Source organism: Falco biarmicus, chromosome 14, assembly GCF_023638135.1.
Source record: "Falco biarmicus isolate bFalBia1 chromosome 14, bFalBia1.pri, whole genome shotgun sequence".
Classification (NCBI taxonomy): domain Eukaryota; kingdom Metazoa; phylum Chordata; class Aves; order Falconiformes; family Falconidae; genus Falco; species Falco biarmicus.
In genome coordinates this window covers 1,653,534-1,672,555 of record NC_079301.1, presented here as the reverse complement: position 1 = coordinate 1,672,555, position 19,022 = coordinate 1,653,534, and the positions used below count along the sequence as shown (strand labels likewise).

Genomic DNA, 19,022 nt, shown 5'->3' with positions numbered 1-19,022 from the left:
CCTAGTTACAAAACCGTGTAGACAACCCTGTCTGCCACAAACAGCTTTTCATCCAACAAACAGACAGAAATATTTTAACTGAAGTCCTCTTTCACTTACCTGGCCAGTCCTGCTTTCTGGGTCCCATGAGCCTCCTTTAGTGTTGACATCAAAAATGCCCTAAGGTGTACTGGCAGTTGTACAGCGCCTTTGTAATTGGACTTGTGGTGCTTTCAAAGGCATAAGCTATTACAGGGAAGACACACTCTCAACCTCCACAGCTTGGAAGCAAGTGCCCTTACAGTGTTTCTGCTGATTTAACCCCTAGATCTGGCACCTACGTCCCCAGGGCTCCGTGACTCGTTACTTAACCTCCTCCCACACACCGGTTCTGAAGAACTGCGGGATGCATGAGAAAGACCTGTCCAAAGAGAAGTCAGTCCCAGGGAGCTGCTTCTTCCCGACAGATGAAAACCAGCCAGTTTGGATGCATCTGCTAATTCTTCTTAGTCTACACCCTGCGACCACAGAAGCTATGCGAGACTAAGCCCCCTTTCTCCTTGATGGGCTACAAATAACAAAGGTTTCAGAGGCACAATGTGGTGGCCAGCAATTAGCATTAAGCACTCGGGAATCGATTATCCTTTATCCTTTGGCTCACGTAGTTTTCCTGTCCCCATCCAAACCAGACACGTAACCAGCTCTGTGGAAGAGCCCCTAACCTGACACCCAGCGCCCACCGTACCCGACCTGGTACGGCACCGGCGGGGCTGCCGGCTGCATGGAGGCGAAGCATGAGCAGGAGGGGGTATCAGAAGCCTGGAGCAAGGTGGGAGTTGCTTAGTTGTGGGTGTCACACAGAAACTCTCTTGCCTTGCTAAAATCTGCCCCAGAAGAGTTTTTCCGTCCACAGGTGGGTGGACACCCTGCATGCCCTCGGAAGGGGAGAGCTTCGCAGCGCAGCGCTTCTGGTCAGAGATTTGCAAGACACTGGCAGCAGCGTGTCAAATGACAGTCCACCTCCTGCATTTCATTTGAATGGGGAGAGGAAATGATGCCTTAATTAGCTGTAAACTAAATCCTAATACAGTGATTTATTACTTTAGCCCTTCTTTAGCCTTTTTTACAGGAGCAGGTCTGTACATCCATCGTCGGTACCAGCTAAGGCAGCAGCCGAGCCGCCCTGCTGCATGGCACAGCTGCTGGCACATCGTGTCGGTCTGAAGCTACACAAAGGTGGAGGCAAAATGGAGTTACCTGGCTGGAGTTTGGCCAAGCCACCCAGGCTGAGAGTCCTATGCTTACAAAGAGTGACAAGGCTTCGAAACAATCAGGAGGTGTCAGGGTTTTGGTCTTACACCTCATTCTAAGCACAGAGCCCAGCATCCTGCCAGGACCCTTGCCCTGCAAGGAGGTTTAGATGGGCTGGCGAATGAGTGGACAGACAATGTGGAGAATTAAAAAAAAAAGGCACTGGTGGCATGTGGGATCTGGCTGGGCAGCTGTGCCTGTGTTTTGGTAACTAATCCCTTGCAGCTGGTGTCACGGCGTGATGTGTGACCTTGCACTTCAAACCGCTAAGGTCTTCCTCCGACACACATCTCCTAGAGCACGAAGGGGTTAAAAGTACATACAAGTTCTTGGCATTTGCTAGTTGTCTGGAGCCCTCTCGTGGTTCATGCAAGGCTTCCATTGGAACACAAGAATAGGAGTTAGGCCTAGGACCGTACTCACTTCTACCTGACTATAGATGAAGTATGTGCCGTCCACCAGTACCTCCAGCTCCCCACTGCGGGCATGCAGCTTAAACACCTTGGGGTTCATAGTGATGCGAGACCAGTCATTGAGGACTCCACCTGAAAGATCTCAGTATGAGAAAACGGCAGTCACTCAGTACCCATCAGAATGAAAAGCGCAGGAGCACAGAAATACAATGACATTGCAAGGTTTCATACACAACAGCTGGCACAGACTCAAGTTGAAAAGTCAAGGAACTCGGTAAGAAAATGCCAGAATTAAAGCCCAGGGTGCGTCCGTTTGGACCCCTCCCTACAGCTATGCCACCCCTTGCTGCCGGACACCCATGCCGTGCGGTGCACAGCACCACTCGTCCACATCTCTGCTCGTCCTTGTCAAGGGCAGTTCTCACCCCTGAAAACTGGCGTACGGCCTTTTGTGCTGCCCTGTGCGGGGTACAGCCCAGCCTGCTCCTCCTGACACTACGCTAAGCTTAGTATCACATTTAAGTGTTTTACCAGCCTGGAAACACATTCCCAGTATCATCCTCACGCCAAAGCAAAGACACTCCGGCACATGGAAATCAATGCCAGTACGGTAAGGTGTTTGCCAAGTTTTGTTAATCCACCTGAGAGGCCAGGGGCTGATTTTTCATGTTATTTTTTGTATGTTCAGCTGCAGATCCCAAAAGACTTCTGGCAGTTGCGATCATAACAGCACTTCTTCAGGTACCTCCTGAAGAGCATCTGTTCACAGCCCTTGTAAAAACTTTGTTACTGGCGCCTTCCCTGATAGCACGGAATAAACTCGGCAGCGGAGGTAGGACCAGGATCCAATTCTCCAAGAAAAGACCCTCAGCTGACATCACACAGCCTTGAGACTATTAAATCTCTTCCTCTACTTTCCATCCCATTTCCTCCCCTCCCCACCGCTCTCTCCCCAGCTTCCACACTAAACAAAGCGGAGTTTCAGCAGACAGCGTGCTGAAGACCAACATCAGCAGATACGTCCATGAGGACCACAGCAAGGCCAGGATGACAACGGGATTCCTGTCTGATGGGAGTGGGACTACACGTGGCCGGTCTGTCTGCCCCCGCCTCAGTGCTGCTGGGCTGGAAGATGCTCTCAGCAGAAGCATCATGATACAGCCTTCACCCCCGCTTCAAGCCTTGAGGTCATCCCCAGAAGAAAACCAGGCCTTGCAGCAAAAGAGACAAGGGTTATTACGTAAAAAAATCATGTGCAGCTACGGGACTGCACTGTCTCTTGGGACACATCTGTGCATGGAGGCCAGCTTAGGGTTACACAAACGATTTTTTTAATTCTGGTATTCCTTGACTTCAACATTCTTGACTTTGTAACTAGCATTATTGTAACAAATGCTTTGTCATTACATTTCCTAGGTTTTTAAAAGCCAAGATAACAACGAAGTATGAAATTGCATCACGTCACACCACATTATCCCCTAACTGGGGTCCCCAACACAGTCAGGGATTTATAGATCCGCCACCCAGTCCTCTGGCACTGGAGTAACTAGCAAGACGAGGGGATCTCTGCTCTCTGGACGGGCCAACACGCAGGTCCAGAGGACACCTTTGCTGCGAGCCCGGAACAGAGCCATTCTCTGTAGGTGTCTCCTTTCATCAAACTTTTTTTATCAACTCTTTTCCTCCCAGTCTTCATCTGCTTTTCAGCTCCCTGCCCCCGGTCGCAAGCCAGCCCGGCTGTGCTTTCTGCTGGCTGTCAGCTGGACAGCATTAATGGCTCGCGGCGTCAGATTGTTCCTGAGCAGCAGGGAAGCACACTCACAGGGCAATTCCCCCTCTTAGAGAGTAGCGTACGCTCTGTAAACATACAGCCTTCCCATTAATAAAGGGATAATTACTTTCTGAACATAAGCAAAACAGCATCTTTTCCCTCGCATTGTTCTCAGGAACAGCCGGTTTCCTTTTTGTTCTGGGGAGCTTTCCCCCACCCCACTGCAAGCATACTTCCCTAACCATCAGAAATTTCGGCTCCCACAGCTCGCATCTACCGAAAGAAAGGAACTGCCTTTCAGCAGAAGCGCTGGCCAGCCCTCGTCATCCCATGCACGGGACAGAGGTTGGTGGACACGGCTCCTGCAGCCCCATCCCTGCTGCACCAGCCCGTGGGAACTGCAGCCCCCCAGCTCTGGGATGGGGGGACGAGCACGGGGGCTGCTGCCCGTGCTCCCTGGGGAGCTGCACGTGGTGGCTTCGGCTGGGGACAACACAGCCAGCTCCTCTCCGGCACAGCCAGACATCGTGAGCAGGGAGGCAGCAGCTAATGAATGAGACCCAGCTGTTGGCAAGAAGAGCAGGAACTCGAGCAGAAATTGGATAGGGATTTGGGGAGGAAGGAGGGGAGCAAAGAGCTGCCTGTGGATGCGAAATGGCTTGGCAGGACTTGAGCTTAAAGGCTGTCGGTGGGGACAGAGATGCACGAGGGACCATGGAGGCTGCGGGCTGCGCAGCGTAACGCAGGAGGAGCCGGTGGCTGTGCACCTCTGTGCCCTCATGCTACAGCTGTGCCTTCCCCTGCCATAAATTACTGGGGAAGCTGGAGAAAAACACAGGCTAATAGGGCCAAGCCAGGAAAAGGATACACTGAGGGCTTAAAATTGGAACACAATGGGAAAGAAGGCTGGCCATCGAGGGGCTGAGGAAGACCGCTGCTAGGACAGCAGGTTGGAGGAGGCACAGCACATGTCTGGAGATCAAGGAGAAGGGAGATTTGGCAGGACAGAATTGCTGGGAGGTCAGGATAGAGATCATCTGGGAGGTAAACAGGAGTGCAGGGGAAGCAGGGATGGAGACTCCTCTAAAGGGGTGTGGGCAGGGGAATCAGACTACCCTGGAGCGAGGCCAGCCACGGGGATAACTGGGGTGTCGTGCTACGGGATGGACCCAGACCCAGATATGAGCCTACAGGTGCAGGCTGGGCTCTTTTCAGCAACAGCCAATATCATGAGATCCTTACCATTCTTCACTTGGATTGCTGAGCCTTGGCCTTGGAGGTGGACCACAGCTGGCTGCAAACGAGATCACAGGGGATTTAAAATTAATGGGAAACACCGCACCATTTTACAGCCACTCGACACACCTCCACAGCCCTGGTGAGCAGTACAGAGGCATGACAGTGCCTTAAGATCATAAATGCTTTTATTAAACGAAAAAAAGATCAGAGCAGCTGACAACAGCATATTTAAGTACCGGAGAAGAGGCGAGAAGCCCAAGCCAGATTAACATGGTTTTCTTTTGAGCAATAAAAAGGGTGAGCTCAGGCAGTCACCCAATGCATCTATGACTTAGCACACGCAGGAAGCAGTGGGTGTCTTTCAGAGCTATACCACAGAACGGAACGTTAGCAAACACAGCCGGTAACGCTTACAAAGATCCAGCCAAAGCTGGGCTTTTTCCCTTGAAAGGTGATCAACCAACCTGGATGTCTCTGGAGCCGGCCTTGTCTGTGGCACCTGCAAAATGCAATTTCACACCATTGAAGAGGAAGCTTGAAAGAGCTGCAGTAAACACTCCTACAAAAAAAACTTCGCTTACCCCGTAAGAACCATTAAAACCCCATTTATAACCGGAGGAGGACAGTAGCAGGGGTATGGGGCACAGCTTTGTGTTAAAAAGTACACAAACAAGAAAAAAGATTCATCCTACTTTTTCCTGGTTTATTCCTGCATTTCTGTCTAAGATCATCAAAATTCCCCAACGTTATTCAACCAGTTTCCACTAGAAGAAAAAAGTGCACAACCCTTTTCCTGATCGGTAGTGGCAATAAAGCCTCTTGGCTGCAAAGATTACAAGTTTCACTCCGCAGTAACTCAGGTCATTCATTGCATTCAAGCTGCACGCTGAAATCTCTTTGCTCCGAGAGCCAAATCTCTATTAAAGAGGAGATGCTTGTGGGCAGCACTCTGGAGTGCTAAGGACCTCATGCTGCTCCTGGCCTCTGCTTTGGCAATTTCGGAGATAGAAACGGAGAAGTCAACCAAGTGTTCCTTTGAGAGCTGTGTGAGCTATAGGGTAATAGTCCTGGTTTCTCTGAAAATACATTTGTTAATACTAGACTGTTCATATATATCCAACCAACACCAACGTGAACTTCCACTAATCTGCACTTTAAAGAATTATTAAATTCAGGGATTTTCAACAAAATCATTGGCACATGACTCCATGCAGAAAACAATATGGTGCAGATACAAAGAAACAAAGGAAAATGAAACCAAGAACTGCAGGAGACAAATGTATTTCTAGTTGGCCGGTACGGGGGCCAAGCTGCCTGGGCTCCTGCAGTTCCTGGGCCGGCTTCATGGCTGTGCCAAGTGTCAGCCTTCCCGATGCAGAGCTCGGCCTTGGGTCAGCTCAGGAGGAATGAACCCAGACACCGAGTCACCGCTGGGAAAAGCCACCCTGCAGCCAGTTTGCGCACATGGAAATCGATCCACGGCAGACTTCAGGAGGACACCTAAAAGCTACTGAGGCTCCGTAGGTCTTTGCTGCTCCTTCTCTGCATCCCTCTTCGCCTGCAGCATCGCACCCTGAATGGCTGCACTGGGCTCCCACCGTGCAGCCCACGGGGCTGTGGAGCTTCTGCTGCTCCCCTCGTCCCCCCTGGGTGCAGGGACGAGCCCAGGAACACCCGAGTCCTACGCGCGATGCTGCACCGTCGCCTTCAGACATTCCTCTGTCCTCAGGTGCAAACCTGGAGCGTTTTTATGTGCTGGTACAGCAGCGGTGCCACCATGGCACCTCCTGCGTCCCCCCAGTGTGCAAAGGCTGTGAGCAGAGAGGGGGACACCCACCTGAGGGGCCCTGCAGTCCAGGTGGTCCCTGAGGGCCTGGGGGGCCAGGGGGGCCGGGTGGTCCCATGACGGTTGTACCGGGAATCCCGGGGATGCCGGGAATGCCAGGGGGACCCTGGGGCCCAGGAGGACCTGGTGGCCCTTGGGGACCATTGGGCCCTGGAGGACCAGCCTTCTTACCTGAAAAATAGAAGGTCAAACGTTAGTTCGTGTGCACACCAAGCGCAGGAAGGTCTTTTACCTGCAGGAAATCCGTGGGAAGGAGGAAAGCAGAAGACTGGGGATGGCTCATGGCTGGCTGGAGGGCAGGGGCAAGGAGGAGCACCCAGCCAGCTGGGGTAGGGGTCCCACAGCTCTGCACCCTGAGGACGATGCTGCTGGCAGGGAAGAGCAGGTCCCCGCCTTGCAGGCTCCTTCCAGCACATGCAATTACATTTAAATGAGGCACGTGGGCTCTCCAAGGCCTCCCCAGAGACGGAAACTCAGATGGTCTCTGCCCCAGAGCTCTGGCCACGGGTGGTCCCGCAGCCCCCAAAGGCAGCCCCCCCAGCTGGGTGCACCCCAACGGCAAGGCTGGGGTGCTCCCTCTGAGCAGCTGCACGCTGCAGCGCAGCATGGTGCAAGCTGGAGCGTTAGAAGTCATAACGAACCGCTCCACAGTTTCTCAAGTTTTCCATTTTCTGATGGAAAACAGTTGCAGTCTTTTCTACCTGCTGGATATGGAGGCATTAACACAGAATCCCCCCGGCTCCATCGCCGGTCTGAGGGAGAGGTGCCTCCAGAGGGCAGTTCCGAGCTGAGCACCCAGGGATGCAGGAGGCATCGCCGCCACTGCAGTGTGGGCACCCAGAGGATGCCCTTCACATGGACGAAGGGCTGAGATGCCACAATGCCTCCAAATAATTAAATGTGCATTTTGAGCTTTGGATGGAGGGGTATGGGAAGGACCAACCCAATTAGGTGGATGAGAGCACTGAAGAATGGCCACGATGCTCAAACACATCTCATTACGTGGTCCCAGGAAGAGCAACAGCACAAGCAGGTAAGTAAAAATGACTCTTGGGCACCATGGACTGAAATAAGGTCTGCAGGGAAAGCCTGACCTGTGCTCGTTTTCCAGACCCCTGACTGAAATTATGTTAGTTCGACATCATTCTTAAAATGCAACTTTTTAACAGCTTTTATGACAAAGAGCTCGATTAACTTAGCAAAATTGCTTCAACTGCTGAAACAAAGTCAGCTCTAAGGACAGAATTAGATGACAGCAGCAGTTAGGATATGAAGTAATGGTTATTGGAATGGTTTCTGAGTACGTTTATGTACTCATTTCTCTACTAAATATTACTCTTTGTCAGGAACACAACTATAAGGAAAGAAACATCTATTTTAGTTAGCACAGTGGTGGAAATCTCTAGATGGCCGCTAGCCATGAACAAGGGTACGTGGAAATCGGCGTGGGACAACTGTGCGGTTTAGTTTCAATGTGCAGAAAACTAAGTTAAAGAAAGCACGGGTAATGAAAGTAATGCTGGTATCCTACAAAAACGGGGCAAAGGCTTAAGGGGACAAATTGTTTGCAGCAGTATTTCTGGCCAGATTAGTAGCCGTGCTTTCAAATCTGAGCTGGCAACAAGCCAGCCTTCCTCTAATCCAGCAGTTCTCCTGCTCCTCCTCGGGACAATGATTAGCTTTGGAAATGATCACCTTGAAGCAAACACCTTACCTCTTTCCCCTAAAGCACACATACTAAGTTCTTCTCACTCACATCCCCTCTGATATAGGCCATCTGAATGAAGGATCATACGCACCACGTCAGGAATCCTGCTGCTGTCACTCTTTGCTTTCCTTCCCAGGAGGGATACACATTACAGCTGGTTTAACTAATCTGTCTCAGAAATCTGGTCTGCTACTAAATGAGCTGCTAGTTTAGCAGTAAAACAATTGCACATAATTCTGATGCCGCACAGGGACACTTTATTTTCCGTGCATTCCGCTCCTTCAAGTAATTTCAGCTACTTTACTGCATTAATAGAACCTCACTTAGGAAAGTCACAAGGCAAAAAAAATAGATATTCAGTATGTATAAAGCTTTCAATTAATCTTCTCACTGGGGGGACCCCAGCCCACCACAAGCAGCTCTCCAGGGAGGGTCTCCAGCACCCACATCCCGGTGTGCCAAGTCTCCGTCTTTGCCCACATGCACTAGGCAGGCTCCAAAACTCAGAGCAGGCAGAACCAGTAAGTCTTCCTTACTCATCATTTGCCAAACAATAAGCTCTAACTCTCAAAAAAATTACATGTGACAACACCATAACATTAAACTACTTTATACAGCACTATAGCTGTATATAATACAGCTCTGTGAGAGTGTCCTGCTACTCCAGAGTTGCTACGAGTACCACAGTCACCACTTGCGATTAGTTTGGCCGATTTAACACAGGTTTAAGGTTTCAAAGTTTTGTTAGGACAAACATAAAATTTTATGCTGCTTTTGAGAGTAAATATAAACTAACCGTGACCTGTCTCAACTTCTCAGCTGTGCATTTCGAGGTTGTATCCAAGGATTAAAGGTGACCTGACGTGCTGTTGAAGTAGCACAGCCACGCAGAGCTCAGCCACTCCTGCTCCCACAGGTCCTGGCCGTGGGCTGGAGCCCCGGCTGCCTCCCAGCACGCGTGGGGAGGTCTCTCAAGGGACACAGCAAAGCACCGAACAGCTAGCTGTTCTGTTAGTTAACTACACCTTAGGTATGTAAGGCAGTAAGCAGTGAGCTGGCATTGCACCTGCCAGTGCTTCACTGCGTAGGCTTGGCCACCAGCACGCGCTGCGCGCCCGCTCCAGCCCCTGTGTCGGTGCAGCTGCCCACAGCGGCTGTGCTTCTCATCACCCACACCCCGCAGCGAACAGGCACTTTAAAACATGCACAGAAATGTTTTGATGGTTACAAGGAGCAAAAACCGGTAATCTGCCTGTGCTTCCCTGAAATCAAGACTGCAGCGTGCTTTTGAGGATCAGTTTATAAAGCAACTCGGATCCCTTGACTCGCTCAAGATCCTGGTAGCAAGTAGGTGTGAGAGCGACCGTAAGCATTCCCCAGGAGTCCTACGCAAGCAAAGGTGGCATCAGACACCCCACAGAAACACAGGGCTGCCTCCTGAATAGCCCAAGTCGCAACACTCATCCACACATGTTTTAAAAAACATCCGTTGCAAAAAGCTTGAGGAACAAAATCAGACAAAACACCCATGGGGCCGAGCAAAACTCAGGCCAGACACAGAGCGATGCTCCTGAGGTTACGGCACATCCAGAAGCGAGATGCAGAGCGTTTCTGCACTGACTTTGGTGGGTCTGAAGGAGACCCCAACCTGCAGCAAGCGGCTCCCGATAGCTGGCATATAACTCAACTCTGCTCAACTATTTAATTATAGTGTCTTCAGGATTACTTCTATACAACATCATTAACGTCCTTTGGCTTTTAAGGAAGGCTTCAGCGAGCACCTGTGCTGCCCTGCCACCGCTGGGTCACACCGTCCTGCCACAGCAACATGGGGACATGGGAGCAGCGGACGGTCTGCACCGTGGGACCACGCACCACGTCAGTCCCTGCCCTGCCCGGAGAGGGAACCTCTCGCTGGCTTCTCCTCTGGGCTGGCTAAAGAGAATTCGTAGCTGGGTAACATCAGCCTGGAAAGGAAAATGAAATCAAAACTCAGACTTACCCTTTTTCTTGTTTTTCACTGAACTTGGACCTACAAAGAAAAAAAACCAGAAAACTAGTGAAATTCAGTTATCATTTCATCTTAGAAAATCCCCACTGCCATCAACACCCACTGAGCCTCGGGGTATCTTCTCCAGAGCGGGAACAAAATCGGCAACAAAACCAGTAAGCCAAAGACGGAGAGCCTTCTGCTTCCTACAAACAATTACAGCAAAGTTGTAACGATTTTACCAGGACCCAGATCTGCTTTACCCTCTCTCAAGCTAGCAACCCGTGGCTGGTGTAGCACAAGTGAGTGAGTTTTGGTGGGCAGCTCTCCCCTTTGTTGCAAAGACAGTGAAGCCACCTGCTGATGGCCAGCGGCGAAGCTCAGGTGACAGATGCTCTTCAGCTTTGAGCCAGAGCTTTCCTCCCAGATACCAGCTCAGCAGAGCACCGCTCAGAGCTTTGCCCACAGGCTGGCCATATGTACCCCCTGGGGTCGCTGACAGAAGCACAACACATCAAACCTCCAAGCAGAAGAAATCCTGAGACTCAACAGCAGCCATTTAAAAATACAACCCTGGGCAGCAGATTATTTTTCCAGCGGACAATGGACGCATCTGTGGTCTCTGCAGCCGTACCTGAATTGTCTTCAATAAGCCTGACGTGCCAAGCTTAGCATTTACAGCTGGCACACTTCACTCCCCTATGAGCACAGGGAAGAAGAAAGTTAGCATGACTCGGCCCTCAGCTGAGAGCAGTAACCCAAATTCTTGTGAGCCAAGTTGTTTAAAAATAATAATAAAAGTCTAGGAAAAACAAAAGCAAATAATTAGTATGAACTAGCTTATTTAAACAATGAGAATACAAGCTTCCCTAGCAAGAAGTGAAAACATTTATAGTGAATCTGAGAAACATGACTTCTTGAGCAGAAGCTGAAGCGTGAAACATGTTCCATCACTTCCTCAAAAATTAATCATGGATGGGGATGAACTGCAAAAATCCCCCAATATTTCCTTGCTGTTCATCAGTGAAATCCCTCTAAAACCTGTGTTTAAACACACACCAAAGACTGAAGTCACCTTTAACCGAGATACACTTGTAACGAATGGAAGGTAATGAAGTTGCTCCAGGGCTGCAGTGGTAGAGAAAGGCAACAGCACCGGAGTGCCACATTCCTGTGGCTGGTTAGAGGAAAGATGCGAGCAGGACCCGAGAAATATTCAATAACCTTACTGATGCCTTTTCAACGGGAATATGAATTCACCCACACTAAGCTGTTGGGTCACAGGAAAACTGTCATAGCATCACAGCCTGGTTTGGGCTGGGAGGGAGCTGACAGCCCCCCGAGCCCCAACCCCCGCCAGGGGCAGGGACACCTCCCACCAGCCCAGGTTGCCCCCAGCCCCGTCCAGCCTGGCCCTGAGCACCCCCAGGGATGGGGCACCCACAGCTGCTCTGGGCAGCCTCTGCCAGCGCCGCCCTCACAGGAATGTCTTTATTATGGCATTATCTAATTTACTATTCCTGCTAATTTTAATACACAGTATTAAAACACGTCGCTAGGACAACACCTCGGTTTCTAACAATGCCAGCCCCAGCATTCTGCCAGGGAGCAACACCGAAGCCAGCCAGCAGGTCCACCACCAGCAGATGATCTTCAAAACCTTTGATGTGTGGCAAAATCGACAGGCTCCTCTTTTGGCATTTTCTGAGCTCCGCCGATGCAGAATGAGCCGTGATCACACCGGTGATCTCCACCGGCCCTCATCCTTGGCATCAGCTAGTTAATAACATTTTCAGTGAAGCAAAAAAAAAAATTGTCTGGAGGATTTCATTTAAAAAAACCCAAACAACACAGCAAGCTAAATGCAAGTGCTGTGTATGTGTCTCTTCAGACCTCGGAGTCACGAGAGTTTATTTCATGTTATATATATCACACCATTAGTGCTATAACCAGAGTGAAAGTACAAATAGCTGCGGCGAGCCAAACACATTTGAAATGGATGGAACCAATTAGCTTCAAAGATGAATGGGAGGAATGAGAACCACATGCGATGTCAATGTTCACAGTCTATATTACAACACACGCATCTGTTCCAGGCACGGCAGAGAGAGATGTTACGGCTGTGCAAGTGAATCTTTCGACAAACACAAAAATACTTCTGACATGAAAAAAACACAGTATTATTAGCCTTGGGAGCTTCTGAGTCTCTGGGGTTTGCATCTGTTCGTCTCCCAATAGGAGGGGGTGGATAATTTAATTGTAGCAGGGAGCCATAAGGTTCATCCGATATGCCAGAAGACAGAATTTTCCTCATTTTTGCTCAAAATGGTAAACTCATGGGCTCTTTCTCAATTTAGTCTAAAACAGTAACAAAGCTTCCTAGTGAGTTTGAGAAGCTGAGTGCCCTCGAAATAATCAGCCCTACGTTCCCCTCAGGATGAAAGGTGCTGAGGCACAAGGCTGGAAAACTTTACTTGCCATACGCTGCCCCAATAGCTATGTGCAGAGGAGAAAAAAAAAAAATAAAAATGCTTTCTGCCATGCTTCTCTGAGGCTGCACCCCAACATTTGAGCAATAAAGCTTGTTAAATGCTGCAGTGGTTGAACACGTACCACCCACTGGTTCTCTGTTCATTGACGAGGCAGGTTACATACCTGCAAGTCAGGCAAGCGTTAAGGCTTTCCTGGAGCGTTCTCCTACATTGTTAATCCCACCTCGCCATCCCACCTCTCCAGCGGAGGGGCTCCCCGTCACAAAGCCTTTTACACTACCCACATTTATTGACTGTCGTTTCACGGAGACCATTAGATGACCTGATTCCAAGGAAGGTCCACAAGAAGACGCTTTTTTTTTTTTTTTTCCTCTCCGAGATACAGATTATAGGCGTATGGCACTATGTTCCTCAACTGCATCAAAGCCTTATAAAAAACCAAGTTACAGGATACCTGCTGCAGCTCTGGAGTCCACAAGTAGAAGGAAACGGATTTGACTTGAAGGATTCGGTTTGACTTGAAGAACTCTCCACTGACAAATGTGGCCTGCTACCGCTCTCTGCTTTCAGGGGCTTCTCCGCGGTGCATCTGCGGATCTGTTCCAGTCCTGCTGGGACCTGAGAGCAACTGACCGGTCAGCTCTTCCCCAGCACCTCTTTTCCCTTCTTGACAAAATGAACCTTGAGTTTGCTTTTCTGGCATCACCTTTGCTCCTCATGAATCCCTTTAAGTATCTATCATGAAGGCACTAGAGGTCAAGTTCACAGTCTTGACTGCTGGTACTCAGCGTGACCGCTACCCAGGCACGACTATTTTTCTCCATATGTTTGCACTTGACTTTCGTACTTCTTCCTACTAATCCCCCCTGTCCCCCACCTCCTTTCCGCGTGCTGTCTGCTCGTGTTTGGGGCCAAACCAGACCCCAGACCTAGGGAAGCCCATCCCCTTCCATATTTCCTGCCTTTCACCTGAAATTAAGTTTATGCTTATGCTCTATTCCCTCCTTGAAGGAGCTGTCAGCTATCCTCAAGCCCTCGCTCCAGCCTTGCTTTGCAGAAGAAGGGAAGTTGACAGGGCATGTTAACAGAGAGGAGGACGGGGATACGAGAGAGGACAGGCTGGATGGCTCTGGATAATAAGCATGGAATGAGATTCAGTCATACAAAATGCATAGCCCTACGAATTATGTATACGTGGGGAATAATAGACTTTTCTGCTGGGTGGTGGAGCTCCTCAGATGGAGCTGTGGAGGACAACGTCTGCACATGTTGAGCTGCTGTTGCAAAGCCAGGAAAGGCAGAAATACAGAAACATGGCTCAGTGGAAATACCTCTGGCAGACATGGGGCAATATGGAAGCTACGCAGTAGGTGGGGGTGAAAATCCTGGGAAAAATGCCGCCAATCCTGATCATCTACACACAGAAAAATGAATTTAAATGAGAACAGTTTCACAGGAGGGCTCCTGGGAAGGTCAAGAGATGGTCAGGCTGAGCTCGCCTGGTTGGCCATGAGCACTGGGGAAGGCTGTGGTGATGGGCATGGAGGGAGAAGACCTGTTAGGGCCTCAAGGACAGCGCTGGCATGTCCTCATGTGTGCAAATCACTCGCCAAGACTAATAAGCTGGGAATGAGAAGGCTTCTTTTAATCTCCAGGAGCAGCAGCACAGGTCTGGAGGGGGTCTTCTGGCTCAGAGCAAGCCCTCCGCTGTCACGGGTCACTGCTTGAAAGTCCCTCAAAAGTTCATCAGTCCCTCTGGAAAGCAGTGAGGGTACTTTTTGCCTAGCTACTAAAGACGTAGCTGCTAAGCTATGAAGCAGGCTGCTACCCCGACGTGAGAAGTTCAAGCTAGCTACCTGATATACTTCTAAAATTTATCATCTCTTTCATTGGATTTCCTGTAGGAAAAGCCCACCGACTCCTGCTGCAATAACTCAGGCCAGCTCTGTCAGCTGCCGGCCCAGCTCCGCAGGGCAGGACGGGGCTTCCCTAGCAAGAGCAGAGCAGCATCACTGCGAGCTGGCCTTTTGAAGACCCTGGCTCTGAACAGGGCTCGGGACCTAGACCTCTCCAAAAGCTTATTTTCCACATCTGTTGGGAAAATAAAAGGGCGTGATAACAGAAAGGGAGGGAATACAAAACCAGCAAGAGTGGTAAGCTTTGAGGGAAAGGTACAAGCAGGAACAGACAGCTCTGTACGATACCAGCCCCCCCCCAAGCCTGCCCGCAGAGCCGTCCCGCTGGGCAGGGCTCCAGGCGATGCCAAGTCACTTCTAGCAGAAGCGCCATGGCCACGTGTTTCAGCAATGAGCCCACTTAGACGCAAGCTTCTCACTTAAGCTGAAGGAAATATTTGCAATAGATGAGGCTTTTGTTGTGTAAAACCACAGCTGTGGCCCAGCAAGCACCAGAAGACATCTAACCATGCTTCAGGGAGCAGGTTCTAGCCCCCAGCTCCTGCAGCCCCAGCATCTGCTGGATCATTTCCAAGCGCCTCAGAAAAAAAACCAGATGGTGATGCAACCTAAGGATATTACACATGACATGTTTGCTCTCATAAAGATTAATAGAGTTTACTTTCCCCCCCGTCCCCAGTTTTTCTTTCTGCACGCTACACGCTGCTATGATTTACTATAAATACAAAAATATCAAAAACTTCTTTAGGACATATGCTGATATAAATAGTATATTAAAACCCCCCTGCGTTCACTTATTAGTTGTGTGTGTGGATTAACAAGAAATAGTTTAAATTCCTGCAAAACAGTTCAAACTGGTTTTATTGATGGGAACAGATCTTTGTAATTACGCTTATTTTATATAAAACATATAAAAGGTTGACCATTATAGAAATCAGTCAAACAAAGGACGAATACCTGGGAAGGCTGCTGAGCTTTCTCAGCTTCTCAGTTGCCAAGAGCAGAACAAAGTCAACGCGTGCCACCACCATGTTCTAGCAGCATCCGCGTTCAGTTCAGAGCAAAGACATCTACTGATGTCTTCAAGATGTTCAACCAGTTTTGGAAAGGTACACTGCACCCACCACCATGCCCTCTACAGGCTGTGCCATCCCGTTTTCATCATTCATTGCTTGCCCTAAGGATTATTAAGGCATCCCTTTTCCATCTTCCCAGCACTACGTTACTACAGCTTATCATCAGTCTTCTTACCTAAGCAGGACTCTGGTTTGGGGAATATGCAAGACCAGATCATACAACTGAGCCATCTCCACATTACCATCACTGCTCTACCCCTGAGAGATGAGAAGGTGGTGGTACTGAGAAGTTTTTCCACATCCCAGGTTGCAAACAGCATCAGTCACAAGTCTTGATGATTCATGAGATGCTGGCATCTTCCAGAAATGCCACATCACTTCTCACTCGTTCGTAAAATAAGCATAAGGTGACCTAAAGTCATGAAGTCCACAGCTACGTTCAAGATGAACATTTAATTTTGAAGACGAAAACAGAAGTGGAGAGCTCTATGTGACTTACCTTATATGCACATTTTCAAAACTACATTGTCTTTATGCACTTTAAAAAAAAAAAAAAAAGAGAAAAAGCAGCTTTTTCTTTGAAGTATGAGCTTTTGGCTGTAGTTGGAAGAAGAATATTAGGTTTAATAATCACTGTTCTCAACAGCTATGGAAATTTGTGTAAAGTATTTTTCCAAACCCTGCTAACCATCTGGTTTAACAAAAAGACCACTTACTACATCCCAGAAAAGCTCTAAATACTGCCCAATTCCACCAGTAACTTCTGGGGAATAGCTAGCTAGCAGAATTTGAAATGAGTTCCCGGACATTAGCTGCGATACCATTATTAATGGGGAAGGAACAGAAGCTGAGCTCTGTAGTACAGCAGATGGCTGTCCCAGGACTCAAGCGTCTAAGCCAACAACGCAGGCTGCTTCCATCCCTCATAGAAAGCTCTGACCACCAAGTGCCCCCCGCCCCCCCCCCCGCCCCCCCACTGTGACAACGCCCACCTCTCCAGGAAGGCAGCTCTCTGCCACTTGGGGCTTCTGGGAAAAAAAAAAAAAAAAAAAAAAAAAAAAAAGAGGGGCTGAGCAGCTATGAAAACGCTACCGCTCCCGAGCCATGCTTGGGAATTAACCAGTCCCATCAGCTTCCACAGACATTGAGACCAGAAGGAACCACCATGAGGATTCAAGTATTAAGGAGGTGCTGCCCATCAAGCCTCCTATCAACCACTTTATCTCTATTTGACCGATCCTAAAGGTGGAGGGGGTGGAAAGAAAAGCTCAGGTGATGAAGCTGCTAGCTTCATCAAAAAAAAAATTAGGCGATGAAGAAGCTACTAGTTGCTTTGATGCAAGTTGTCCCAACGCATAAGATCAAACCCCTCCACCTTAGCCAAACCTCTGAAACTCACTTGTTTCATTTCAGAACCGGTGTAATGACACTTACTTCACTCACATGGGTACGAGATATGTAAGGCTTTTCAAATATTTTTAAGTGCGGCGTTATTAATGCCAGACTATGGTGGAGTTGGGGAAAGAAGGATGTTAGCTCCCAAACACATGCTTAATCTAGAACATGTGGTTTTGGGGGAGGTTTGGAACCAATATGTTTTCAACATTTTCAGGAAATTCGGTCTATCCAGATGAAAGCTTCTTGGACCCTACTGAAATATCAGTCAGCAATACAAATACTGAAACAAGATGAATTTCTTCCCTTCCCTGAAAAAGAAAGTGCTTCTTCACCAGTTCCAGAGAAAAAGGCAACAGAACCTGAAGAGCAGCTTTGGTATTATTACTCCAGAACATTTAGAAAATATAATAAATTATAGATCAAGAAAAATATCCCAGAAGTAAAATACATTGCACACTACTTAAAACTTCTGGCATGCCTTACCAGTGTTTTCGGGGGGGTGGGGTGGGGGGGTGGGATGGGGAAGGGAGGTCTTCTGCCAGGTGTGGAGGAAAGATGCTGCCCGAATTACAGGCAGAATGGCTGAATACAAGTTAGGGTTGTGATGTCCGCGGTACAAGGCTAGTACTAATTTCCATAAATCAGAATATAGTGACTATACTACGTAACAGAATTGGGAAGCTCATTGTACAAAGCGGGGGAAGGATGAAACAGTGGTGCTTGATATATCAGTGTGGAAGGCAGAGCCCGGGGCCGTCCAGTTTTTCTCAACCACCACCGTTGCTTCTCTCTGCTTTTCTTTCAATTTTGTTGAAATAAATTCAATTTTTGTTTTTAAACTCTTCAAAATTCATGTGTGAACACAGTCACCCTTAATTGTCTTTTTCTGGTAGCATCTTAAATTGAGATGCTCTACGATGGCATCCCATAAAACAGCGCTCCCTCTGCGTCCTTCACTTAACGGCACCTTCCTTCCAGGGCAAGGCCAAGAGTCACGCCTGGAGGACACCCCAGCTCTGCCTCCGCTGCGCGCAGGCTGCGTGCACGGCAGGAACACAAGCCCTGCATTCCAGGAGCCTTTGCTTAGTGGCAGCCCTGTCATGTTCTGGAGTTATAGGCTGCTAAGTCCCTGGACGGGCTGGGGGCCAGTTCACAGCTGACACTTCTGATACCCCACCCCTGTGCTGGACCGAACTGCCGAACGCTCACGGCCAGCCTCCTCCACCCGACAGATCAAGAAGAGTTTGCAGCTCATCTTCTACTCTTCTGAGGCACTCCCTTGGCTACATCCACTTTTTGAAGCTATTCTTCATCTCTTTTAGGGACTTTTCCTGTGTCTGCCTATGTCTCCAGGGGAAGTATCCCACACAGAGGTCTCCCCTGACACTTGTGGGACCCTATGCTGCTTGGCCAGAGGGTCTGAGAAAAGCTTGTGCATCAACACCAAAGCCTGAGAATCGCTCCTCTTGTGAGCTAGGCATGAGAGTGGCCTTCTGCTGCCTCACTGCTCTTCTCCTCTGAGCAATCCGTCAAAGGACAAGCCTACATCCATGTGTCATCCAGATGATCAGATGCTGCTCCAGGAGCTCCATGGATCAGTAGCCTGCTCCCTCCCAGTTCCTCTGATCCCATACACCAGACCCCAGTTCAAGCTTATCGGTCTTAAAAAGAAATGGAGAGAAGTCACAGCTCAGCCCTGCCCCATCCCTCGAGTCCCTGGAGCGACACTAGATGCCAGAGAGCCACAATCTCTCTTCCTCAGACAGCTTCAGACGATGTAAGATCTCATCACGTAACAGGGGTTTTTTTTGTTGTTGCCAAAGTTCTGATTTTTTTCTCCTGCCAATACTCATAGAGACATTTTTGCTGGGTTTGACAATTAA

General features: G+C 49.1%; 1 protein-coding gene across 5 annotated transcripts in view; it reads right to left on the bottom strand.

The window, feature by feature from the left end:
- EDA (ectodysplasin A) overlaps positions 1 to 19,022 on the bottom strand; it is an 81,683-nt gene that overhangs the window by 4,309 nt on the left and 58,352 nt on the right. For 2 of the 5 annotated variants that reach the window (XR_008825530.1, XM_056359986.1), the window contains exons 3-7: positions 10,270 to 10,299; positions 6,551 to 6,730; positions 5,178 to 5,212; positions 4,717 to 4,768; positions 1,714 to 1,844 (exon numbers count right to left, since the gene is read on the bottom strand). Coding sequence is in view for 4 of the 5 variants with exons in the window: in XM_056359986.1 (XP_056215961.1) it covers positions 1,714 to 1,844; positions 4,717 to 4,768; positions 5,178 to 5,212; positions 6,551 to 6,730; positions 10,270 to 10,299 (428 nt within the window). In the remaining variant the exon portion in view is untranslated. The remainder of the gene's footprint in view (positions 1 to 1,713; positions 1,845 to 4,716; positions 4,769 to 5,177; positions 5,213 to 6,550; positions 6,731 to 10,269; positions 10,300 to 19,022) is intronic. The other 3 variants (XM_056359988.1, XM_056359989.1, XM_056359990.1) reach the window with 3 other exon arrangements.